Source organism: Brachionichthys hirsutus, chromosome 10, assembly GCF_040956055.1.
Source record: "Brachionichthys hirsutus isolate HB-005 chromosome 10, CSIRO-AGI_Bhir_v1, whole genome shotgun sequence".
In the NCBI taxonomy this organism is placed as follows: domain Eukaryota; kingdom Metazoa; phylum Chordata; class Actinopteri; order Lophiiformes; family Brachionichthyidae; genus Brachionichthys; species Brachionichthys hirsutus.
The window spans coordinates 10,902,723-10,929,557 of NC_090906.1; the positions used below are offsets into that span (position 1 = coordinate 10,902,723).

The window sequence follows — 26,835 nt, forward strand, 5'->3', positions numbered from 1 at the left end:
CGATTACAATGTCAACTAATTATCAGCTGCTTATTGGACCATAAAGAAGAAGCTTTCATTCAGTAGAGGATGCGTGAAAATGAACAGCCGAGTCAGCGGTGAACAGATTTAGTGGACCCCCCCCCCCCAAAAAAAGACATTCAGAACTTACCATGTTTACTTCTGAGATGGAGTCGATGCTTGCTATGTTGATGCTCATTCCTACGATTACAGGTTGACCTGAGGGAGCAAAGGAGAAACTCCTGTTAGTGAGGCAGTGCCTGAAAAGAATGGCCGAGCAATCAGAAAGCACAGATTCCCACTTACACCAGTGCACCTATAAGCAATATTGTCGGGACAGTTTGACGCACTAGGAATTGGGATTATATCTGTACCATATTTAGTTTGATGGTTATAAAAAAAAAAAACCTGATTTCAGCATTTTCTTCGGGATCTTTAATAATAACCTCTGAAGAACTTTGTTCAAGTATGTATCATTATTATTTAAAACTCTTAAATATTGTATTTATTAATATTCTGAGTAATGATTTATTTGCACATTCATTTCTATTAAACTTTTCTTTCCGCTGTGAGAGTGAAGGGAAAACGTAGTTGCTCATCCATACTGAATTCCGTGCAAGCGATCCATGCAAAGGAAGAACAAACTGTGCAGTACGTGCTGTAGGCATGTAAACAGCTACAAACTTTCATTCACGATACACAAAACCTGCTTTAATATTGGCACAATTTAAGGGTTACAAGAATTATCCATTCACAGCATGACTTCAGCCACTGTAACCAATCATGTTATCGGTTATATATGTACACTCTTTAGGGACAGTTTCCAAATACTCAAAAGAAATATGCATAACCATCAATGCAGGCGGAGATGAAGACGCTGAGGTTCTCCTTGGGAGTGACCAGGTTGGATGGGATTAGAAATGAGACAGTGAAGGTTAGACAATTTATGCGGGAGGTCGGGGAACACAGGTGGAACCAATCGGGGCGGGAAGTCAAGGTCAGAAAGGAGAGAGGAGGGGCTTGATTTTTATATAACCCTCATATCTGTTCAAATATCGCCACAGCCTTGAAATGAAGACCACGAGTGCACGAAAGGGCTCCGTGTCTATATTTTTGTCATTGGATATAGTGGTGCTACCCTTTGCCCTCTCTAACTGTAGTGCTAATAACACTCTAATAACAGAACCCCACTTTAAGTCTGGCTTCAGCTTTGGAGCAGATGGAGATTTCCTATTGTATGACATAAGCAGCGGATGAGCACAGACCATCCCTAATAGAAGACACAAGTTTACTGAAGTAAAGCACATTGTTTATTGCCGCAGATGACGTGTGATCATTTGTCTGTCAGAAAGACTTTGACACTCAGACTCTTCAGGGAGATTGTGATCGAAGACGATCTGCCGCTCGAGGTTCTTGTGGCGGTGGTGGCTAATGACCCTGCTGAGACTGCTCAAATGATGAAGTTCCTGAATCTGCGATGCCTGCGATGAAGGACGAGCAACAACAGAGGTGTGTCACTGTGCCGTAAACAGCGGAGTCTCAGACAATGACAGCAGAAAACTGAGTACATATATTATATCGACGTAATTAACAGCTCAGACTGGTCTCTGATTTATTCAAACATGAACACGTCAACACTATATACGTTGACGGGGTTGGGTGTTCATAGGTTCAGTGAAGGGACGCAGTTAAGCGCCATAGACTTTGAAGTGTCTCCCTGATCAGCACATAGTCAACTATGATGGTATAATACTAACTCTTATCAATAATCTTGGTTAAAATATACAGTACTTCAAAATACTTCCTCTGGGGCTCTTCCTGTTGGGAAATTGGTCAATTCTTATTTTCACAAAAATATTGACCAGCAGAACACTATAGGCCTGTCTATCTTCTCGCTTACATTCTACTACCCCCCCCCCCCACACACACCTCCCCCCCCCCCCCCCCCCCCCCCCCACACACACACACACATACAAAATGCCCTGAAGGTTTGTCAAATTCCCTGACCAGTCTTTCTCCAGAAAAAGGAAAAAAGCAGGGCCATTTTCTATCACACTTTGTGAAGGCAACCAGTAACAGTTTCCCCAGAGATGCCAAAGTACTTTCATTCACGAGATGAAAACATAAAGCACCAAATGTCTCTCTCTCTCTCCCTCCATATGTTTTGACCCTGGTTTAGTGAAAAACAGGCTTTCTCAAAATAAATCTGTTACCCACCTTTGCACTTCGCATGGTGAAAGAACACTTAGAAGAACTTTCATCTTTAAATAATTTCTCTATAGTTATTCTAATAATTCAAAACATTCTTCAGAGACTTTCTGTTCTTCTTTCCCACAGGATCCTTGGAAATGGTAAATATGACTAACGTTTTAAATAAAATAATAACATGGTCATCTTTTTTGCTTTTTCTTTGGTTGAGCTTTCTTAGAAAAGATGTCATGTCCCTCGGCAAAAGGATTCGATTCCATTAAATGTGTCAAGATAGTCCTGACACTGGTTTTCTACGAATGTTGATTAAAATGTTGTGATTTTCTGCACGTTTGATGATGGACTGGTTTCAGATGTGTCATATAAGAATTAAAAAAGGACATAAATGATATGCACTGATCTCACATTATAAGACTCCAACATGAATTGTTGCTTTATTGTGGTAGTAAGAGACATTTCCTTAAATGAACCAAATTAAGACGATGACCTGTGAGGGTTGTCAGCCAGTCATGACACAGCAAATGTTCAATAGCATGTTCTACCAGCCGGAGCACTGGTATGAACGTTAGCACGCGCCGCTAACGAGGGCCCAAAACAAACACTTTGGACTATCTGCTTATGACTGAAAAACATTGACAGCACAAAAATGTTTTCAATTTTCCAAATATATATCTATATATATGGAATGTACATTTTTAATACTACTACTAGTAGTAGTCTACAACTACTACTACTACTACTAATAATAATAATTAATTTTTAATTATTGTATTATTGGTTGGACAAAATAATAATTTGAGTTGCCTCACATTTTTTGTAGTGTTTGCTCAGCAGTTGGCCGATATACAATAACTTTCTACAGATTCCCTGAACTTCAGCCTTCACAGAACATTTGCTCACAGCACGCGATGATCTGCCAGCACTCTTCAAAATGGCAGATTTGACGACAGCGCTGGAGCCGGGCTTCGAGGCAGTAAACGATAAACTGTCCTCTGGCTTTCGCTATTGCAGCATGAGGTCATTAATATGAAATCACAATATGATAATTAACACTGGGACAAAATTAATCACGTTAAGAAGTACACATTCCATTTCTGTGGAGCTGCTGTTTGCAAATGAAAATGAGGGGCACCATGATCACACTAAGTTTTGTGCTTGAATTTTCGCTGCCAATACTGATATTGATCATTGTAGGCCAAACAAATAAGGTTTACCTGATTTCTGGTTTCCACACCCACCTTGTTCGAAAGGTCAGTTAAGGACTCAAAAGATGATGTCGTTTACATTTTTGGAAGCTGGAGCAGAAAATCTAATTTTTTGCTTTAAAAAAATAATAATAATAATAATTTTGAGGCTAAATCCTGTGACATTTTTGCTGCGATGCCTCCCTGAATATCCCGATTTATAACCAGCACCTCATTCTCACGTTGTTATTGGATTCCTCTGGTGAACGACTGGCCCGGATCATGACTGAGGGCGCGCTGAGAACTTTGTGCTGACATGAGCTGCTTGTGTCCATTGTTGGTTCAGAGACTAGCCAGTCACGGGTGTCATCATGTTGACAACTCCGCTCTTTTTTTTTTCATCTTTATTTTTAGCCAAGCCCGTTCTCTCATTTGCTAATTAGCCATGCATGCTGCAGTCTTGTCTCCGACAACGTGTTGCCACAGTTAGCCCTCCGTCTGACAGTCTAATATGGGCTCGGGTCAGAACAATTGCCCCGATGTGGTGAACGGTGAGGCTGTTTTCCTCTGTAATGGAAAGTTTCCATCAAAGCGGTACAAGTTCAACGTCAGTGGGAAGCGCTAAACATGCCCAGTGTTGATGAACCTCAATAATGAACTGTCAATGTCAGTCGAAGCTCCAACTGTATGCATTAAAAAAGAAAGAAATCTGAATCTGCTATTGTTTTTTTTAAACAAACCTGCTGTGAATTCAAATGAAAGAACAGCATGATGGTTTGGAGGCTTATACCTTCATATTCCATCAGTGATAAGCCGAGCATTAAACTGGGCTGTAATGTCTGATAGGGTGAGCTGATAAATGAGCCACACGAAGCCCAATTGTGGGTTTTGTTTTTAACGGACTTTGGTCTCTTCTACATTATATAATTGTAGTTTTTTAAAATATTATTTTAATCTAAACTCAGGACCTGGGGACTGAATAACCCAGGTTTGTATAAACATTTCAACAGGCTAATGTTAAGCCCACATGGCCTGCAGAGACTTTGATCTCCCTGCTGCACTTTCCAACCTCATGCCGTTTCAGCAATCAAAGAAAAACTGCAATGCAATGCAGCATTTGCAGAAATGTTTTGAGTCAATCATCCAGATTTGTGAATGCAACCACAAGGGGGCAACACAATAATGCCCCCCCCCCCCCCCCCTGCTTATAGAGTGGATATTTTGTAATAAATGGAGCAACATAAATTACCAGCAAACAGGTGCTGAGATTAAGGGTTGATTTAAATATCTTGGCATATCTGGGTTGATCCTATACTTGCGCCGAGAGGAAGAGGTTTCCAGCAGACGAGGAGGCATCTCATTCCGGCTCATTGGCTGATGAAATATGACTGAAGAGGCTCCAAGAAGAGGCTTGATATGGTTTTGTATGCAAGAGACAGGAAGGAGAAGCACTGCTCTTCCCTAACGTCGAAGTCTTTCATTGAGATGTCATGTAAATGCGGAGGGCGTTATCGCAAATGTCGACGTAAACATCTCAAACTGGATGCAGTCCGTTCACGGCCAGGATGGCGTTGTCGTGTTATTCCACAGACCCTGCCAGTACTGAAAACAAATTTGCTGGACAGAAAAGTAAACACCACTCTCCTTCATATAAAAAAAAAGAAAACTATGATAATCAACCCATTGCCTAGCAACAGAGGGTTCCATAGCAACTGTGCAGCATTTTCCCTACAGTGTTGCAAGAGGAGCATGATGATTTATCCAGTCCAGGCGCTGTTTGCTTTTGTTTCAATGGCTCCTGCTCTCATGAGACCATTTCAATAATAAAAAAAAAACGAATACCGGTAGATATTTTGCATCCAAGGACAACCCCCCCCCCCCCCCCCCCCGCTACTGGAAACACTCAATCTGTGCTGATGCGGATCGACCATAATAGTGAATGCGAGCAAACTGAGATCTCCTGGATTCAAATATTCAATAAGCAAATTGAAGTAACTGTGAAAAGCAGGTGTGAAACCCTTGCACTTTCTGTAAGGACAAGGGTAACTTTATGCCCCCTCTGGCGGTGGTGGTGAGGGTTGGGGGGGTAAAACAAAATCATATATGTCTGTTATTAACATTAATCTCACATTACAGTCAATATTCTTGCATTTTCAGCTAACAGATACGTAGAAAACACATTTATACCTACAGGCGATTTAGAGTTTCCAGCTGACCTGACCAGCACGTCTCTGGACTGTGGGAGGAAACTGGAGCAGCCGGAGGGAAACCCACGCAGGCTCTGAGCTAACATGTGAACCTCACGCTGAAGGATCTTAGTCTGAACAGACTGACAGAGCTTAGAGCTGAACAGACTGGCGGCACTGAGCCACCATGCCTAAATGAATATTCAAAAAGATTTTCAAACTGCACAAAATGTCTGCGCAATTGTCTCATAAATGTACGTGTTGTTTTTCTTTTGGTGCAAGCAGTAGAACATTGCATCACATTGAGGTTTTTGTTCAGCAGGCTGAGGGAATGACCGTGATGACCAGGCCACATAAGGCGCAACGAAATGCATCCTGTTCATCGAAAGGAAAACGGAAATGATATTTGAGCATAAAAACACACAAGATGTTTCAGCATCTCCAACGCGATTGGAATCCTGAACGTTATTTCGAAGGAGACATCGTTGCCGGGGCACGACGGAGCGATAGTTGTCGAATAAAGGGAAATCTTTAAAGCAGTTCTCGCACAAGAAGCGAAAAAGGACAGAAAAAGACAGGAAAATGATGAGGGAGAGCAGGCGAGCAGAGGCAGTAGATCACAGGAAGCCAGCGAGACAGAGGATAAGTAAAGGTGGCCTCATCTTATCGTCCTATCCTGTCACGGCGCCCGCGCGCGCCTGATATATGACACCGACTCGGATTCCGCACTGAAAAGCTGCGTGTGATGTGAACAATGCTTCCCACTTACAGATGCAGATTTAGCCAGTGACTTATGAAATGTCGCTCGTGTCGCTGGCTAACTTTGAAACTCATCAATTACAATCCCATGCGCAACGTTATTAAAGTAATCCGAGGGCTTACGACGTTGGGCTTAGGTAATACTACTGTAAAATACTGTTAAACTGTACAAAGTAAATGGAAAATTACACATTCAGAAAGAAAGGCGACACACATCCATGCGGTATAGACACTTGTTTTCCCTGAAGCCATTTGGAGAGTTATTGGCTAAAGAACTATAGAATTCATATCCAATTTATGTTTTATTTACTCACAGGCTTTAATGATTCAGCAAAGTCTAACATTGACATTTAATCAATGTCGTTACCTCCATGTTGCTCGATATTTTTTCAGCAAAAAAACAGCTTGTAGTTGTTTTTTTTAAGTGCAGTCAATCCCATTTGCTTCAGCCCCGAAGACGCCCCCCTGCATAATTACATTAACGTCTGGTAATTGCATGGAGATCCTGCCCGGCGATCGCGGTTAATATGTCTCAAGAGAGTAGCGTTGATGAATTCTTTATTAATTTATTAATTTGTGACCGCGACACCAGCGCCGTCGTGCATGAAGCAGATCATGTTGTTGGCTTCCATTTTGACAAATTGCTTTTTAATAACCCCTGATTCTTTCCACTCTTGTTCAAAATGACATTACAGCGACCAAATGTAAAATAAATAACAAACATAGATCCAAATATGAGCAGTTTTGGGGTTAAGGCACAAACAATTGATTTGTTTTTAACTCAGCCTCTAAAAATGAAAATTGAACTGGCTATCTGGAGGTTGCTTTAACACACAGCATACCGTCTGCCCTGCTGTTGTGAAACTCGCCACCTACGCTTTGCTTCACCTGCACTGCCATCTAGAGTGAAGAGCTTTATTTATTTGGGCATGAAATGACACCAAAGGAACAGAGAATGTCACATTGTGCAGGTGGGATAAAAAAAAAAAAAAAGAAAGAAACTTCCATTAAACATGTCGCCTCAAAGAAACGGAGAAACTGAGTGACAAACAAAAGTCAACGAAGCTCGATAAATAACAGACTCCAAAAACACTGAAAAAAGTAGCGTATCAAAAGCATAAATATAAAGCCAGGAAAACAAAATAGACTCGTGTGAAAGTGAGGAAACTGGGATCAAAAGGGAGTGACAGCGTGTCGTGGTGCGTTCAAAGACAGGGAGAAAAAAAAGGTGTTGTGAAAGAAGCTCATCAGTCAGAGGAATTCATACGTCTATATTTGAACGGTAGAGCTCTGTGACCTTATAGGCAAAACGGACTGGTCTGTTCCAGATGGGTTCCTCTGCATTTAATGGAGACCAGGCAGTATAAATGATGAACTAAATGAGCACTTTGCATGTGATGCATGGAGGAAAATCCACTGGAAGTTTCAGTAGATAAACGCATAGAGAAAATGTCTGACATATGCCGCAAAGATCACACACGGGCCGCCCTATTGGTGATCTGGAAGAAAAGCCAGGCTTTTATCTTTGGTTGAAAGTGATGATTCAGTGAGAACAGACGTGGCGCTCCTGCAACACCAACATACCACGCAAACAAACAATGGCAATAACCAAAAACCTTGAATAATAGATTATTGAAAGCATGCACTTAAAAAGCAGCATCGTGTTTTGGCCTGAGTCCAACAGCCTGAGAGCGGATCGCACGTCGGATATTCGACACGACCCAAAAAATATTGAATGGCATTAACTTTAAAATGCCTGTAACAAATATGGTTTGTTTGCGATTTGCTATTGATCCAGTAGATTCTGGTATAGAAAGTCCACATTAAAGGGAGATTTATGTTTCTGGAGAAGCAAGTCGTTCTGATTTATGTCGAAGGCCCGTGTTATACGTCCTGCTGTTGGAGTTCAATGATGAAAGTGTGCTTCCTGGTAGCGAGGATGACAGCATCGATCTCCAGCTGCTGTAAATGACATTTATTCCCTTGTTTATACGTGAAACAATTGGATAGCGGACAGCGTGCCCTTGGTGAGCCAATCGTGCCCCTTGTGAAGGGCACACCTCCCATCAATCATTGCACATTCAAAAAGCGAGCCACCGGGGACCTCAAGAGTCAAAAAAGGGTGTGTGGGGGGGGGGGGGAGAAAATGCCCCGCATGCAGGATTCCTCACCAACATGACCTGGGGTTTATTACTTTGCAGTCCACTGCGATCCATTCTATCAGCATTTTTCTCCTTCATTTCAAAGTTGCTGAAAACAACACTTTGAATAGGAAGATGAAGTATGTCCTTTCTCCTGCATGATATCCCCCCCCCCCCCGCCTCTGTCCGCCTACATGCACACCTCATTTAATTCAAATAGAGAATCTAAGTGAAGGGAAAAGGGAAAACCGCCCAGGCTGAGCATTTTTCCTGTGTTTTGTCAGAAATAAATCACCGGCCGTTCGCTCTTCATCTGGATGCATATCACTTGTACATGCCCCAACATCCATTCTTGGGAGTGTGACAACACAGCCCATTTTTTTTTCCCGCTGAATTGGCGTTACTTTGAAACAGACTTACAGCTACCGGCCGAATGCAAAGCAACCTGCCATTTGAGACGTGACGGCGCGCAGAGAAGAAACGCTGCTGTATACGACTCAATGGCTGCAGATCACTAAATGCAGCCTGCAGGTGAAGCCTGGCACACATCAATCAGCAGGTAGATCTATAGCGAGGGGGACAGGGCTTCTGCAAATAGCTGCGAACACACATGTTAAAAGCATTCCGTTTGCCATCTCACAAGACAAAGGGCTCGCCTTCCATTAGGTGCAGCACAGTGCGTCAGGAGGGGAATAATAAGTGCTGCAGCTCCAGCCTTTACTCATATGTCTGGGCTCATCCTTTCATATTTGGTGAACTAAGTGTCTGTTCACTGCTCACCAGCGTCACTGCGACTGATCTGCAGTTTTGCCGCTACGTTTACCGCTTTCCCATTGCAAACAAGCTCCGGTTGCAGCTGGGACTCTTTTTTTTTTATTCAAAGTGAAAGGAGATCAGTTGCGTGTGGCAATCCGGGGCAGGTGACCGGAGCGACGCCACGACTGCAAGCTGAGCTGGGATTTCAGTCGCATCACAACAGCGCTCAGGTGCATTCAGCAGTGAGCTGCCCTGCCGAGAGTCTCGCGTTGCAGTGGTCCGGGCACCTTTCAGTGCACTGTGCTTCTCCAAAATATCTTATGTTATAGAACTGAGATGGTGCCCCCCAAAACCCCAGAACCCCCCCCCCCCCACACACACACACACACACACACCTACACACTTCCTTTGCTTTCTGTATTTTGTGTCTGAAGGTAACCCGGGTGATGAAACATTTTTTTTCCATCCGGAACCCTTTATTTGAACAAAAAAAAATAATCACAGATCCTTGCTTGTAATTCCAAGCAGTCAAATGGCTTTCAAAAATCTGCAGGGCTACTTCCACCCATTGACAACACTTCATAAATTACCCCAGTACGACACCTCCTGCTAGACATTTACAGGCTCTCCAGTTTCTTTGTCATCGTGTTTATGCACATCTACAATATGCTTTGGCAAAATTCATTTTCTCTCTGCTGACGGAACACTATTTAATACACACTAAGCCTGTATCGCTGTTTATTACACCAGACAAGGACAAAGTAAAGAAGGAGAATAGCTTAGGAAAGCATCAGAGAACTGTATTTGTGCTGATAATCGAAATTATTTTCCGTGTTCGGTAAAGGAAAGCGAGAAAGATGATGTAAATGCTGACATAATCAACGACCACTGCAAAGACGCTGAATAGGTCCGACTCTGCCTCCACTAGAAATCCAACTCGCAGAGCGATCTATACACATCAAATACAAAATGATGTATGCATGTTCCACGCCCACAAACTGCTATACTCCATATTCACAGGGATTCAGTCGTGGTTGAAATTATTTTCTGTTTGTTGAATAATGTGCCTGACTTTCCACAGACTGTAATACATATTGACAAAACTGTATTTCACACCTTTTGTTAATTATGTGAAGAACAGAGCCAAAAAAACGGTCTCCTCTACAGTCTGACTTAAATTAACTCGTCCGTTTGGCCGTTAAAAACCTGCCCGACCAGCTAACACAGTATTTCATTGGTTCGTCTGTAATAAACAGGAGAAAATAAATGTTAAAAAGGAATAAGGATTTTTGTGATGCATTTACTGCACCTATTTGCACATGAAAAACTGTGATCTGTGCTGGGTGTCATCTAAGGACGTTTTTTTTTTTGTGTCGCCTCTCATCTAATGAGATGATGCTTCTAATCGTTGTGCTCAAGTCCATCTCTCTGACTTTGTTGTGTCAGATATTCTGTGTACTGTGAAATGACTTTAACCTAGCATGCTAAGGCAACTATATTTAGTGGCAGAGCTTTCGACTTCAACTCTGCGCTCATGACCGCCGCTACTTGGATACGTATTTTTTGCCATGCATGGATATATCTATAGCCTACAAAATCTTTCTGGATCACATTCAGCTGTATATTTATACATGAACAGCTGAAGTTCTGCACGTAAACAAATATTTTTTATTAATATATATCAACCCTGAACTTGGTTAGACATCAGGCTTTCATAGAAGCATATCTGTCTTTATCACTATATAAAAGGAACCAGTTATTTAAGTGAACCAAAGATTTTCTTAACTGTTGTTACATGACAAAAATAATAATTTGGTTACCCTGTAAAGTTACGACACATTTGGGAGTAGATTTCTTTCATTTGACAAACAGTATTAATTTCAATCCCTTCCTTTCACGAACTAGCGCAGTAAAGCGAACTCTAATTAATGGACAACCTCTCCGAGCATGCTCGGCCGAGTCTGCACGACGCCGAGCTCTTTATTCAAACGTATATATTCTACTTGATTTCGAGTGCGATTTATTGGCTGTCCTGAGAATAAACGAAATGGGGCCCCCCTCCGGGCTTTTGGATAACTACGAGGAGCAGTCCACCATTTTTGCTTTAAACCTTCTTCACTGTCTGAACTGCTCGCTCTGCTCAACCATCTGGGGCCGCTGCTAAAGGAGCCTGTCGCTGCATAGCAAATGCCATTCTGTTCCATTTATTCACTATACAGGTCCCCCCCGGTGAATGCTGCGCCCCGTCTCCTGTGCAGTTTGCAAAACATCTTGTTGTGATGGATTCATCAATAAACTTTGACTGCATGTCCGCAATTTCTGGGACGGATGAATGAATGAAGGAACTTTGTGTCCAAGTCGGGGTCTGTCCTTGAAATAACCTGGCCTCTCGAAATGCCGCCGTGGAGCCGTTCTTTGTTAGCATTTATTTGTTAGACGTACAAAAGCGAGAGGTCTGAACTGGAAGAGGCTTCTTTGATCTGTTATCAGGCAGCGCTGTAACGCAACACTCAACATACGGGACAGGATGGGGGTCCCGTGACTTTATAGAAGAGGCGTAAAGCAGACGAAAACGTGCAACTGTATTAGCGCTCGCTTTCTGTGCACAAACCCACAGAGAGCCGAGTGTTTTATATTAACTGCGGCCATGCATGGAGCAGCGCTCACTGCACAAACTAACATATTTATAGCCTGCACATAAAAGTCCGTAGGTGGTGCACGGACCATCCTATGAGGGCTCTGCACTGCATCCCACTATTTGCAGCATTGGAAGACCAAAGAGTCCTTTTAAAGCTTTCAAAGCTTTCCAAGGAGCCGAGCTCAAACGTTTTTGGCTCGCGCTGGCGACCTCTTTGAGCCTTATTTTGTCTTCCATTTCCGAGGCCCAGGCCAGTTTCTTAGAGGTTCCTTCAGCGTGCGATGCAGGGCAGTAGGTGCTCTGTACATGAAGTATTCTTAAGGTACAGAATGTTCTCTGGGTGGGGCTCAGCGGGTGATTTTGCTGATGATTCAGTGCCCTCCAATTTTGAAGAGCAGTAATCAGTCACATGATTAATTACGTGAATGAAGAGGCTGCAGCCGTAGCCTGTTTGGTTTAGATTTCCAATCGGTGTTGATATGATAGATGCTATCCATTCCTATACCATTCCCTGTATGGTATAAAACTCTTTTCTGGGAAGTCAGAGAAGATAATTCTCCCGACAAGATCCACTGCGTATCATCATCATTAGGCCTTCAGAGCGGCCTGTCTTACAGAACATTGTCAAATATGACCAAACAGAAAAGCTGTAACTGACACAACGCATCTGAGCCACGCTCACATCCAAAACCAGCCGACGCCATCCACTCAACCAGGATACTCCAAGCTCCTCTTTCCTGAAAACGTCGTTCCTGAATAGGATTCCAGATTCCTCAAGCTACACACGTCGCCTCAAGCCACGTTAAATTTGCCAAATGGAAGTTTCAATTTTTTTAACGCCAGTACAGGCTGACTAACTCCGGCATAATCACACGAGAAGCACATTTTTAAATGGAGTGAAATTGGCTTGAAGGAACGCGTGCTTTTGGCAATCGTGTATCGCCTGGAATCTATTTCTCTAAAAGGCAGTCCTCCATGTTCCGTCCAAGAGGCATCAGCAACTTAGAAAGTATAACCAGGTGGGCGAGTGGAACTAAATGAGTTTCCTGCTTGTTTCATCGGGGTTGAATGTTAAATAGGAAAAGATAAAACTCATCAGCACTAAGGAAGCATGTAAATACTGGCAGCCGACGCTAATAGAATGTCACTGGCTCGGGAGACTCCTAAACATTCCTGACATACATTCTGAAAACCTCACGGGGATGCTAATGGGAGAGCAAAGTCACACATCCTTTCTGTTACATAGGCTCGCCTTTCATGCATCAGTGAACAATCAGGTGGAAGTAGCGCGATTCAAAATGGGCAAATGTGCTTAAAGAATAATGAAAAAAAAAACATTGGTATGATTACAAAATATATTATACTTTCCTAGCTGGGTCTGCATTGCTCTGGTCAGCCCGCTGGATCTAAATCTACTTAATGCATCATTCGGGTTATATGGGGGTTGCAGTCTATGACTCAGCTCTATGACTATGTGCCATTTGATAAGAGTTACATCCTGCAGCCTCAATCCAAGACAAGTGATGATAAAAAGAGAAGAAAAACCTTCATTAGACTGGAAGTACATTCTTATTTTTCCTATTAATTTAATAATAAAAACAATTACTATTGCTATTACTTTTTCAAAAGCTTGAATTTGTGCTATTTGGGTCTGTGTTACTGTGCCCCCCCCCCCCCCCCCACACACACACACATACTGGTTTTAAGTCCAGATCTCATAGCATCACTGAAAAAGCCTTTTCCCAACAATGCACGGCTTTGAGCAACTTTTCATTGCTTCAGACACGGGGTGTTGATCTGGCTGTTTCCAGCCACAGTCAGGCGTCCAAGCACGGAGCCAAATTAATACTCTCTTCCTTGACTCTCATGAGCTTGAAGGTCGTCAGCAGTTGTGTTACAGAAGTGGACAGAAGTCGCTGACTGATGTAGGAAACATCCGGACATGATGGACTGTAGCTCCCTGGCTGGAGGGTGAAACATAGCTCCTCTCTGTCTGGGATGCTCACACGTTAAAGCTTGTTCCACCCACTCCAGTGGATTCACAGGCTTCCAGAGGAACGGCGGCTGTCGCCAAATAGCCAAGCAACCCAAGCCAAAATAGATCATCTAAATACAGGTGGCTCTAAAAAGGGTCAGTTTTTACTTGGTTGTTATAAATATGCCTGAATGTGCAGCATTTCAATAGTGGAATGACCCTGTGGAGAAGTCAGATGCATTCTCTTTCTGTTTGGAAGCTAAAAGGTTCATCTTAGTGAGAGAGATTTTGCATTTTCTAATGAATGTTATACTCATAATTAATGCATATAATCACTTTCTGTAAACAAGATGTTTCTTTTGATCTTTTTTTTTTATTGATAGTTAAGTGAGCTGTTTTTTCAAGTCCGTTAGCTGAAAATCTACACATGCAAGTAAATTTGGGAAGTTCTTGGTCACATTTGCTTCTCTTTTGTCGGCTAGAAGAGCTGATTGGGGAGAGAAAGATGGCAAAGATGAATCCCGTCATCTTCGGTGTTTGTCTACACTCGGCTGATTGTTAGCGTTTAAAAGAGGCTGCGGTCCGCGAGCTGCTATCGGCTCCAGACTGATCATTCCTAAATGTGAGTCACTCAAAAACATTATAACGTTCATTGTTGGAAACGGGGGATGAGGCGTTTCTTAGCCACTCACTCGCCATCATTGAACTTCTGCCGGGTCTACGAGACGATGGCAACGCTCCAAATCGGAGGAAGAAGAAGACATAACCTCAACTACAACGTTTTATTTACAAAGACTTACATCAGGCTCACGCATTTTTGGCACGCAAGCCTTCATCGAAGAAGCATCTGTTTTTTGGCAGAGCACCCAACCAGAGGAAGATTACATGAGGAGGTGCGCCTGCTATATGTTTTCACTGCTTGCTCTCATTTGCATCAAGCGTGGTGCCGTCACAGGACTGACAATCAGCTGCCTGCAGCCAATTTAAGAAGAAGCAACTGCTTACTGGAGAGTAACACCGCAGACATACATGTTAGACTGGATCTGGTAAATATATATTACACTAATCATGAATGTAAAAAAATTAAATAGGGACGTTTTCATCCACACTTATATATTTTTTTAAAGCTATATTGTGCACGTGGCCTGGCTGCACGCACTCTGCTATTCAGATATGCTACTATTCAATTGTGTGTGTGTTTGTGGGTTTTTTTTTCACTAAGTAGAATATCCATCTTTGTGGATAAATGGTTAGCATGATTCAATAAAAACTGGAGACAAACTAAATAAAGATGAAGGTTTAACATACAGGAGTTTTTTGGCAGCACTTAAGTCAGAGCAAATTTCAGAGGTGGCAGACGTATTATTGTGTAACAAGCGCTCATTAATTTCACATCACACTTTGTTAACAAGTCCTGGAAGGAAATAAAAGGACAAAAAGAAAACGTCTTCTTTTTTTGGCATGATTTTTACAGACAGCGACTAGAATAAGTTGTCACCAGCTTTTCCGAATGCAAACTTATTGAAACTAGAAATAGATTTGTTGCCGAAATGGATTGGTTTAATCAAACGCTGCACTGAATTCAACTCATTACAATGGCCGTCATTCAGTCAGTGATGATGTCATCAGCGGGCAGCCCAGGAGCTGACTACAGATGCCACTGTCAAACAAAAATACAAATATAAAATAAAAAGTCAAGTGGAAAATTTATCCCTCAAAAATTACTTTACAGCTTGCTATGGGGAAGAGGCGCTGGTACACCTCGGACGCGTCGCCAGCACGTCGCGGGGCCACACAGAAACAGACAACCACTCACGCACACACTCACACACTACGGATTTGGAGAGATCAATTCACCTAAATAACAAGTTTTTGGAGGTGGGAGGAAACTGGAGAACCCGGAGAAAACCCACGGGGAGAACGTACAAACGCCGCACAGAGAGGATTCATACCCGGGACCTTCTTGCTGCGAGGCAACAGCGCTAATCACTACGCCACCGTGCCACCCCTGCACAATTTCCAATAAAAGTTAATGAGGCGTAAGGGTTTTCCCTGATCTGCAGATCAAATGCCCAGAAACGCTGCCATGAAATGCAAAGAGGTTGAATCTGGAAAGTACAAAGAGCCGATGCGCTCGCTATCAACCGCTGTTTTAAGAAACAGCGCGTGCCCTACTTCAGGAGGAGCAGCCATCTTCGATATGTGAATAGATGCATAGTAATGACGTGGGAGCAGTCGCTTCAAAGCCGTTCCCCGTGCTGTGCCATTGGCCAGCACTTCGACAGATTCCAGAGGAGCGATTTGGAAAAGAAAAACCCAGACAGTCTCAGCACCTACCTCCGAAATCAGGCCTTAAACGGATGTCATATCCATCCAGCAACTTGTCCACGGTAGTCTTGGCCACAGACATTCCGGTGCTTCCAGTGGAGGAGCTGCAGGGAAAAACCCACACGAGTTTAAAAGCCATCCAAAGCAGTGGGACCATGAAACCTGATCACAGGGCAAATGCTGCTCAACATCAGCATCAATCAAAAACGTCATTCGGAGAAGAGCCTTAGGTTAGAGTGTGAAGCCTTTGGTATTTATCCATAACCCCTTATTTAATTTATTTGTTGTCGCGATTTGTAGCAATTTTTTGACCTAACTTTGTAGGTGTATATTTAAATGATATTTGTGTTAATGTGCAGCCTCCCATCACAACGTGAGAAGCAGTGGCCTGAATGACACCTAGAACATTGGTGCCATGACCTGCGTCGCCCGGCGCTCCAGCCGAGTTTCCTTGTTACTGAGAGGGGTGGGGCAGGAGTGCGGGGAGACGCACTAAAGGATGAAGTGGGTTAAAATCATTCCCTGATAGGAGCGCTGGCCCCTGGACTCGGTCAGGGAAGCGTTGTTCAATTAGCTCATAGCTGGTGCAGCTGTTCATCAAGTCCACCCTTATACAGGGACCTGTGGGCTTGATGTGTGAGAGCACCACCTATATTAGGAAATGTCACTGACACCTGCAGCGCTTTGGAGATTATTTGTTATTCAGCAATACTTCTGATGGGATCAATATGTCAAAAAAAAAAAAAAAACAGTGCGACCCAGTTCTCAGTGAGCTCCTAAATCTCACCAGTGAGGCTATGGGTTACTGCAGACAGGAAGAAGAGGCCACAAGGGAGACCTCTCCCTGCCTTCAACAATAAAAGGAAATAAAATAAAATAAAATCAAACACCAGGAGGCTGTGACTGTGATGCTCTCCCTTATTTTAATACTCTAAACATGACATGAATTAGAACAGATGATTCAGACTGATGCCAATCCCTGCCTCCTATTTTTGAAAGAACACAGCAGGGCCTGCTGGATTTCATTTTCGATTGTCATCGATTTAGCCCTGATCAATTCATTTTTTTTTTTAGCAATGAGCATATTATTTAGAGTTTTCAGGATGAAAAGTGGAGACTGCCAGGCGGAGTGTCTGAACGGTAGACTCATACATCTGCTGCTTAGCGTGGGGTAATCAATCGATCGTCTGCTGATTGATCCTATATCATCTAATCATCTGCTGTCTTCCGCTGAGGAGATGTCATGATTACGGAAGCACGTACTTCCAATCCATTACGCGCACACAGACCATGCATCCCCATTTTCATATCGGGGGTAGATTGCGTTTCACAATAAGCTTTATACAGTGCACGCGCATGTTTTTACGCTTGCGCGCGCCACAGCGCCGTCTATTAGACGCACATATCGGCATCAATGCCCCTAATAAGGAGGCCTGGGTACGGCGTTAATGCGATTTGCCACATCTCTGGCTTTTATTGATCATTAATCGCGATTAATGATCTGATGGTGTGGAAGGTTTTCTGGTTGTTGTTTTGCTTTTGTTTTGTTTTTTAAACGACGTTTTCTTACCTTTGAACAAAGCATAAGAAGGACAAAGCCGCCAGAGCAGAGAAAAATCCACATAATGTATCTTCTTGACGACCCAACATCTCCACAAATCCTGATTTATAGTTTCTATAATCCAGCCAGTCCACCGGTCCGCCAGAAAACGCACAAAGTAAAAACAGGCAATTACAAAATAATTGCCTGTAAAAATGTCAAATGCAATAGTCTGCGACGACACGCGTGCGATGTCCTCATTAAAACAGGCTTCTCAATTAAAATAATCACGTAATTGGCCCCTACTGTTTCCCTCCCCAGCTATGGAAATCCGTGCAGGTCACAGAGCCCCTCGACCAACACCAGAAGATCAGACATCTTGCTAAAAAATAATAATAATAAATTAAAAAAAGCAGCACACACAATACTTTTAAAAGTAATGACAAGTATTCATCCCCTCAAAAAAAAAAACCCACAAACACGGGCACGAATGGCCGAGCAGCAGCCTCTTGATGATCAAATTGGTGGATGAAATTTCCCAGTCCAAATCTGCAGAAGAGGCATGGTTCCAGCGGCGCGCCGGCGCCAGACTCTTCCACAACGCGATGTTGTTAAAAGATGTTCTGTTCGAGCAGGAACCGCTGATCGGCTTTAGGTGGTGGGGGGGGGGGGGGGGGTTAAAAAGACACAAATGAAATCTTCATTCCCTTCTTTCTTTCTTTTTCTTTTTCCCTGCCGCTGCCGCTGATGATGATGCAGATCAGCGCAAAGTCACTGAGGGGAAAACGCACATTGGAAAAAAAAAAAAGCGCTGGGTAATATCTGATGCAGACGTCAGAGCAAAAGGCTCTATCAACTCCTCTGCTGAAAAAAAAAAAAAAAAAAAATTAGATGCCGAGAAATATGGATGGCCCGTAATACGCCGATGCGCGCATCCGAGCGCCGGTGTTTCGCGTCAGGGATGCAAACCGGTCTGGGAAGTCCACTTTGCCTCCGCTGGCCGACGTTTAAATGGCGTTTGGGCACGTTGTTGGGATCCGCGCGTCCCTCTCCTGGAGACGCTCAACAAATGACAGAGAATCAACAGTCCGATGAGGCGTGATGAGAAACTCCTGTCTCTTCGTGCCTCCTGTGCTTCGGTAATTAGAAATAAAATAATAATATCATATCGGAGGAGGGAGGGGGGGGGGGGCACCTAAGGTGAATTCCTGAGCGACAAGCTGTTCATGCGCTGCGTTTTCTATTCGCTCGGAACGCCATTAGGATGCTGCGACTGTTCGCCGGAGCGTTTTCACGCAATTCTTCCACTTTTTTTTGGGGGGGGGGGGGGGGGGACTCACCCGCAAATGCACGAGGCGAGGAGACGCGCACGCCGTCCTTGTACAACCATCAGCCAACGCACGGACACGCGCGCGCGTATAATGTGAATACGTACTTATTAAAAAAAAAAAAACTTACTTCTCATACGTTTCATTCCTCAACACTATTTAATTTCGTTTTTTGACATTTGAACACTGGAAATTACAAACGCGCACATCACAATTCAAGCATTATTACACGAGCTTGTGTTTTATACAGAGGAGGAGGCTTTCTTCAGGGATCTCTGTACTGTCCAGTTGCTAGGCAACCCAGCCAGCACTGATGCAGTTGTGGTGAAGGCTATGCGCAAAGGCTCATTTAAAGGAGTAAGACCCAATGCTGCCACCAACGTGGTGTCATTTGGGCAGAAGTAGACAGCAGCCGATGTAGCATGGAGCCATTTCTGTTAGATAAGTATAGAAAACAGCATTTATATTTCTAACAGAAATGTGTAACGTCAAGGAATATCACATTCATCATCATCATTGTCCTCATAATTCATTGTCATGTTCACATGCATTCAATAACAGGTCTGTGTATGAATTTTCACCGGTGTGGACAACCTTTTTCTTTTTTTTGTGTGTGTGACTGATATTTTAAAAAATGCAATCGTGTTTGGGCCTTTTTTGCACTGCAAAAAGATCAATTATCTCTTAAATCCTCCAAAGGATGGCGATGACACATTGAGGACATCTCAATGGAAAACCATTTCAATTATATACTGTACCGAGCATCAAGGGCACCGTGACTGACCATGGCCTGGCTGCCACTGGTGAGCAATTAACATTGCATGATATACTGTGTAATACAGACTGGCCTCAACAGTTCATCCTTGTTCCGCCACACTGAGAGAATAATTCTACCTGTGAGTTTTTATAGCTTGAAAAAAAAACCTGTTTAATAAAAAAGGCAATTAAACCGTGTAGAAGGTTAGTTGAGACGTTGGAAACAGCTGTTGGAAACGGAATCTTATCTCAATGTTCACCTACTGGAGAAGAAACTTAAATAAATAAACACATGTCCAAATTTCCCATCTTTTTTCAGTACTTTTCTGTTTGTATTTTTCCATACAAAATGCTGGAAAATTACAGGCATTGTCTATTACCGGTAATCAATAATTCGTCTATAGTTTTAAGTGTAATGCCAGAAATGACAAATTGCTAAGTAAATGAAAATTCATAAATGAAAACAAATAAATTAATAAATAAATAAATAATCTCGAACTGTCAACATTTATTTTTCTTTTTTGAAAGCAAAATCCAAAAAATGCACTTGACAACTGTGACATAAACTTGTTGAATAAGACGGAATATATGATTTTGTGAAACTAAACCATTAAAGACACACTATGTCATATTTGTGTTGCTATAGAAACAACTCAATCAAGGCATACTTTAATGATGATGATGAATAAATATGGGTGTTGTTGTCTTCACCGTTAAACAGTCATCATTACTTGAAGTAGATCCGACTCTGGAATGCTGTAAAAGAGACCATTTCAAGTGGCCACTCTTAGAAGCACATTCATTTTTTTTCCATGCTCCCGCTTTATATTTCTTCCACTTCTTGTATTTTCAATGCATCACAAAGGTGTTAACTGTCTAGTTCTACTGTACATGTGGATTATTAGTGAGAGTAGAGAAGAAGGTTGGTACAATACTGGAGTTTAAAATAGAACAGTGTGACAGTACGCTGGATGGCTCCCCTTTAGTCTCGGGGTCCGCCTGGTCCAAGCTCACGCTGTGATTACAGTACTGCAATTAACTTTAATTGGTCTCCATAGCAAGGAGACCCAAGCCCCTGAGATGTGCGTGTTTCATGCTATTTTTTTTTTTGTTGTTGCTCAAATCCTATGTTGCGTAACATGTGTGAGTTACTGGGTCACCCCAGCTCCTCTGATATAAATAGTATCGCATGGTTTATGCATTGGTGCCCTCCGGTCACCCCCCGTTTCTCTCGCTGTTCATCTCTGTCAAACAACCAAATCGACTCCCAGTAACAGATGATACATCCATCGTGGTGCGTTCAGGGAACTTTCAGTGTTGCGCCCTTCATTCAACTTCATCATCTTTTGTCAGTGATTTTGTCTTGTTTCATAAAAAGCGGATGGCTTAATGGGGGGGTGGGACACACACACTTAGCTATACGGTGCTGCGGGATACCCTTTGACGAGAGAATACGGAGGGTTTCGTTTGCAGTCTGCAACGACGAGGCTGAAAAGCAGCTGCATCCGGTGCACGGTCGCTGTGAGAGGAGTCTCCCTCACTGCGTTGAATCATTCAGCATCACTGCTGTGTCACCCCGGTTTGGAGAAGCAGGCCAAGAGTCCACTCTGGGGAGATGGCGAACTTGACGACCTGTATCCTTCATGCATTGCGTAAAGTCAGACTTGATTTACGAGACGGGGGCGAGAAGGTGATGTGACTTCAACAGGACAATGAAAGCCATTCAAGGTCCCAGCATGCTGCTGCCATGGCAACAAAGTCAGTCAAGATTCCAAAGGGTAAACCGAAATGATTTAACCACGAGACCGAGCAGAGCACTGACGGCAAACAAGGAATGACATGGACACATTTATATCAGGTGAGAACTTAGGGGGATTTCTTTTTTTTGGGGGGGGGGGGGGGGGGTATTATAGATCTGTGCATGTAACACACTCAAGACCATTTACACTTTGTTAATACCCCATCAATGCGGTGTGTGTGTCAACATTTAGCCCGTCTCAGAGGCCTTAAATGACGGCTGAGCTGCTACAGCATGAAGGCGAATGCATACCGACATGTTTTCACTGATGCATCATGTCCCGCTCGTCACTAGCTGAATAATTTCAAACACAAATATCAATTGCAGATGATAAAAAAAATAGCCTTGCTTCAATTTGTGCTAAACTGTCGCTGCTTTTTTCACTTTCTTTCTTTTAGAACGGTCGACTCGTCTAAGTTTGATATTCTAATGTAAATGCTTAGGTAGGGGGGAATCCCTGAGCAGCGTTGCTTCATGATCCATACACAGACCACAGAGCCCGCCTCCCCTGCGTCTCTCGCAGAACAGTAAGCTGTGAGAAAATGAAGGTTCAACTTCAGTGTGCATCTCGACGTTCTTTCACGGCAGCGATGAGATTGCAGGATTTAAGGGTGCACGCTCTAAAGAGCTAACCTGACAATTGTAGCTGTGAAATCCCAATCAAAGTGTATTGTGTCGCTTATTTAGGGTGAACCGCATTATAATATTCCAAATTTAAATAGGAACGCTGTTTACACTCAAACCACAGAATAGCAGCATGCCAGTGTTAGTGCTTTGCGCTCTGCCTCACATGCATTGCTGGTCATTATCCTCTATCTGCTGCATCACACAGTATCAATGAAAGCATGGCAAATGTGTGCGATGCTTCACCTCAGCTTGGCATGAGTGACATATTGCACAGGGTTGCCTCACAAAACTGAGCAACATGACAAAAAAAAAAAAAAAGATAGAAATCACAGATATTAAAGAAGATGAGGAGACACAAAATACATGTTTTTTAAAAAGATCAATAATGATGACATGGAAAGCTTGACTTCAGGGTGTAATACTCATCAGAATAAGCAAAAGGGTGGACATCGCTGTTGCTGGCAAGATCGTTGTCACTCTGTTGTTTGGTGCAGTTACATGTAATACAGAGCTCACAGCCTACCAGCAGCACGACACCCTGTCTACCTATCCGTCTCTCAAAGTGAGGAAATGAAAGGCTCCCCACCCCCGCAGGCAGCGCGGATCTAACTGACCTGAAACACGCCTCTGTCCTCCACACCGGGGTAGTGCATCTCTCAAACGGCCACAACGGGCTCCAAAATTAGCATGGGTCAGGCGCAATATTTAATGCTAAATAGCTATTGATGATGAACAAACAATGCAAATCTGTAATTCTGTGTCTTACCTCTCATTGCATTTCATTTATAGAGCACTTCAGGTGTTACATATTTAACTAGACCTCCGCAGCCTTTTATTGATAGAACTAAAATAATTGATTAAATGTTTGTAAAGGTCTGGAACGAGGTTAATATCCCCAATGGTTTATCAATATGAAAACAGCACATCTGTGATATATATATATATGTAGCAAGGTCTGCAGTCAGTATCAGCATCCCTCTTCTCCCCCTCTTGACAGGGAGTTTAAATGCAAGTGCTTTTGCACGTGTGAGTATCATGCTTCATATCTTCAGCGTTAGCGTTTGTCACACCGTGGATGGCTTTAAGCTGTAAGTCTTATCCTCTAGGCAAAAAGGGTAACTAATGTAGTGCCCTTATTTGCATCACATCGCAGCTTTGCATAAAATTCAAATGTCAAAGCTTAATGCAAACAGCCTTCAGTTGTATGTTCAATACAGAAAAACAACAAGCCTCAGCAGTGAAACAATCAGGGAGTCGCCACGAGACGCCAGATATGGAGGATTTCATAAATAGTAGCATTTTCTCAAAAAATAGTACTGTAGCATCCCTTCCTCTTTCCCATCTGTATGCTGCGTGGGATTTCTGCACGGAACTCCTACGAGAAAGGGTTAATGAATTCCTCACACAGCTAGATATTGCCATGGCAACAGCTGCGTGACTGCTTGCAGCTTGTAAACACACAGGAGGGGGGGGAGAAAAACAAGGGTGCCAAAGGTATTTTAAAATTCAGTGAGCAGAGGCTTTCCAGTGCAAATAATTCCATTTAAGATGATTTTTTATTATTTATCTATTTTGACAGGCACCATAGAGTGAAGGGGGGGGTAGCCACGTCGTCCTCCTGCCTCTCTCGCTTTCTCCATCTTTGCAATTCAAGGGAATGTGATTGGCATTGGCGATGCAATAGCCACGGAGTTAATACGTTCAAAAGTATGAGGTCTGGATGTGGCAGATGGGAAATAATATAGCCCTCTGTCAATTTCCTTCGCAATAACAAAATCGCCACACGGAGGCAGCCGCTAAAACACACACATGCACAAAAACATGCACGCTCTAACACAATTCCAGCACAGAATAATTAATTCACAAATATGAAACAGACCTGAGGCAATGCGCCTCGTGGTTGAGCTGAAATAGAGGGAATAGGATGAGGGCTGTGATGCTTATTAGACTCTCAAATACAAAAACGGGCAACTATACGAATCAAATTACAAACGCATGTACGTGCAATAATTACCAGCACCTTAGAATTATACAATCATGTGTTTTCAAAGAAGTCAGCACAGTACACCATGTGCCAGTAGGATAACCTGATCCCCCCCCCAATAGTGAGCCAATAGTCTCTCGTACTGTCCAGATGGACTTTAGTGCTTGGGACTGCACACACGACTCCATAGGTCAGCTGCTGAAGCAAAATAAGTGTGTTTGGAGTCATGACTATTTTGAGATGCTTTGAAAAGCTTTTAAATCAATATAGAGGAAGTGCAGAAGTAGGAGAACGAAGAGTTCCAGAAGTGAGCCAAACACTCGGATACATATACTCTATTTAGTGGCAACATCAAAAATATTTGTGCTTGACTTTAAAAGCAGCGTGGAGAGGTAATTAGGTGCAGCCGTTAAAAAAGCTATTGTGGGTTGAGATGGTTTTCAATATTATTTTTTATTATATCCATATTTGTTTTCAGTTCATGCTTTGTGCTGTAAAGGAAATGTTTCACTCTTAAAATCCAGAAAAACGTATACAATTACACCAAGTCTTCACATTTACGTGAGAAAAATGAAAGCTGAATTAAGAATATTCCCGGAAATTAACAATAGTCGGCTGTAATTCCAAACTTATCACAGGTTGGGGCTCAGAGTTCAATCGTCAATTCATAATTGGAGCTCAGACCAATGCATCCGTTTCGAGCCACATTCATCCAGGTTAATTAAAAAGAGACTGACTCCAGCAATCCCTTCATCGCACAGCAGGACGAAATGTGGTCAAGTGTAATTACCCAGCTGTAAGCAAATCATATGTGGATAATAATTTTTTCGATAATTTCTTTTGGGATTCAACCTTCCAATGGGGAATTTTAATTGATGGGATGGCTCAGAGCTGCCAAAAGTTACAAGGCGAGGTGGCTATCTTAGCTCATCACACATGCTCCAAGACGTAAGTCATAAAGCAAATTAGTGGGAGGCTCTGCAGCTTTGTCTGGCAGGCGCGCGGAGGGATGTTATCTTATTTGCTTAATGAGCCATGGATGGACACCATCAATTTTTCGAGCTGCACACTACATGCTGGGCTTACACAGTGACATGCAGGCAAGAGATTTCATGTTAATTTATTTTTTTTCGGCCCAGTTTAAGTCAAAAAGGTTCGTAATTATCGAGAAACATTTTATTAGCAAAATTAAATTAAGAGTGCCACAAACAAAGCAGCACATCTGCTGTAAGTTTTTCCAAGCTTATGATTCTATTCTACTTCCTGATGTCCCGTCATCACTAGCGGGTCACAGCATGTCCAAAAACAGCCAAAATAAGTTAACTGTCCTCGGGAATGGCACATGAGTGTTTTCTGATCTGATGGTTGTCAAGTCTGAGGTTGCCAGGTAACAAGGGGCACGCCTCCTGAGTCACCGCTCCTCACTAACATGCACCAAAACATTCTGCTTTTCCTCTATTTAACCATGTTTCTAGGCTTAGCTAAGCTAACTGGCTGTGAAAGACAAAAAAAAAAGATGAATCATTTGTATCTTTTGATGAAAATCAGAGCATGAACACAATTACACACACACACACACAGAGAGAGAGAGAGAGACAGAGTTGAAGAAATTATTTATAATTGGCCGGATAGATTTCCAGAAGAGCTCGCATTTCTAATCGTCTTTATTTATTGATTCAATGTAATCCATGAATCGCTATGCTGTCAGACCTTTATTGTGAATAACCATTCAAAAATGCATTTGTCTCTTTTTTTCTTTCCAAATCTTCATGAAATGCAATAAACCTAAAAAAAAAAAGAATCTCAGACATCGAGCTAGCTGTTAACATTCGTCCTTGAAACGACTCCGTTGAAGCTTCGGCTCGTCTTACTGAGACAGCCACCCCCCACCCCTCCAATGTTGTTGTCAGGTCTGCGTGAAACACCCCTCCAGAATGATGGTTTTCAATGGCTGCCATAAAGGAGGAACTCTTAGACGTGGAAAGCAGAGAAAAATATATAATATAGGTAATAAAAATGGGACGCTGTTAAGAACGGAAGAAAAGTCGGAGGAAACCTCTTAAGATTCAAACGAAAACAAAGCTGCATGTCTAAAATGGAGAAGAAATCTCAGCACCTTCTGAGTTGTGTTGATTCACTTGCATTGATCAATAATCCCATCAACCGCCTCCAGATATATTACGGTCATTTTGTTTGACGGTGCAGTAAAATCTTACTTATTACCCCTTTACACTAATGTGGAGCTCTTGTTTATTGCTCAGCCTGATATTCACTTCTGAATCGGCGGCGCCACGTGTGAGTCGACCTTGAGCCTGTTTCATCAGCGGAACCTTTCCATTATGAATCGTTGGGCACGTGTCACGGAACTCTGAAAATAAAATAGAATTCACTCTTCACCCAAAAAATAAATAAATAAATAACCTATTGATCAAATTATTGAAGTTGAAAAATTCAAATAGAGTGCTGTTGAACAGAAATCCTTGTTTGCAACTCCTCCAAAGATCAAAAGAAAGGCTCAAATTCAGTAAGTTAGCGTCATTGTTTTCCTCTCCAGTCATGAATATTCCCATTTTAAAGCTAAAGCACTCAGCTGGACAGAAATGATTGTACCTACACAGGCAATGCCA

The 26,835-nt window shown here is 42.6% G+C and overlaps 1 protein-coding gene across 1 annotated transcript in view; it reads right to left on the reverse strand.

Annotated features, from left to right (window-relative positions):
• The window catches only part of LOC137899946 (gamma-aminobutyric acid receptor subunit beta-4-like), a 30,741-nt gene extending 12,916 nt beyond the window's left edge, over window positions 1–17,825 (reverse strand). The window contains exons 1-3 of the mRNA XM_068743978.1: window positions 17,746–17,825; window positions 16,185–16,279; window positions 152–219 (exon numbers count right to left, since the gene is read on the reverse strand). Coding sequence (XP_068600079.1) covers window positions 152–219; window positions 16,185–16,279; window positions 17,746–17,825 — 243 coding nt within the window. The remainder of the gene's footprint in view (window positions 1–151; window positions 220–16,184; window positions 16,280–17,745) is intronic.
• Between the last annotated feature and the right edge of the window lie 9,010 nt (window positions 17,826–26,835).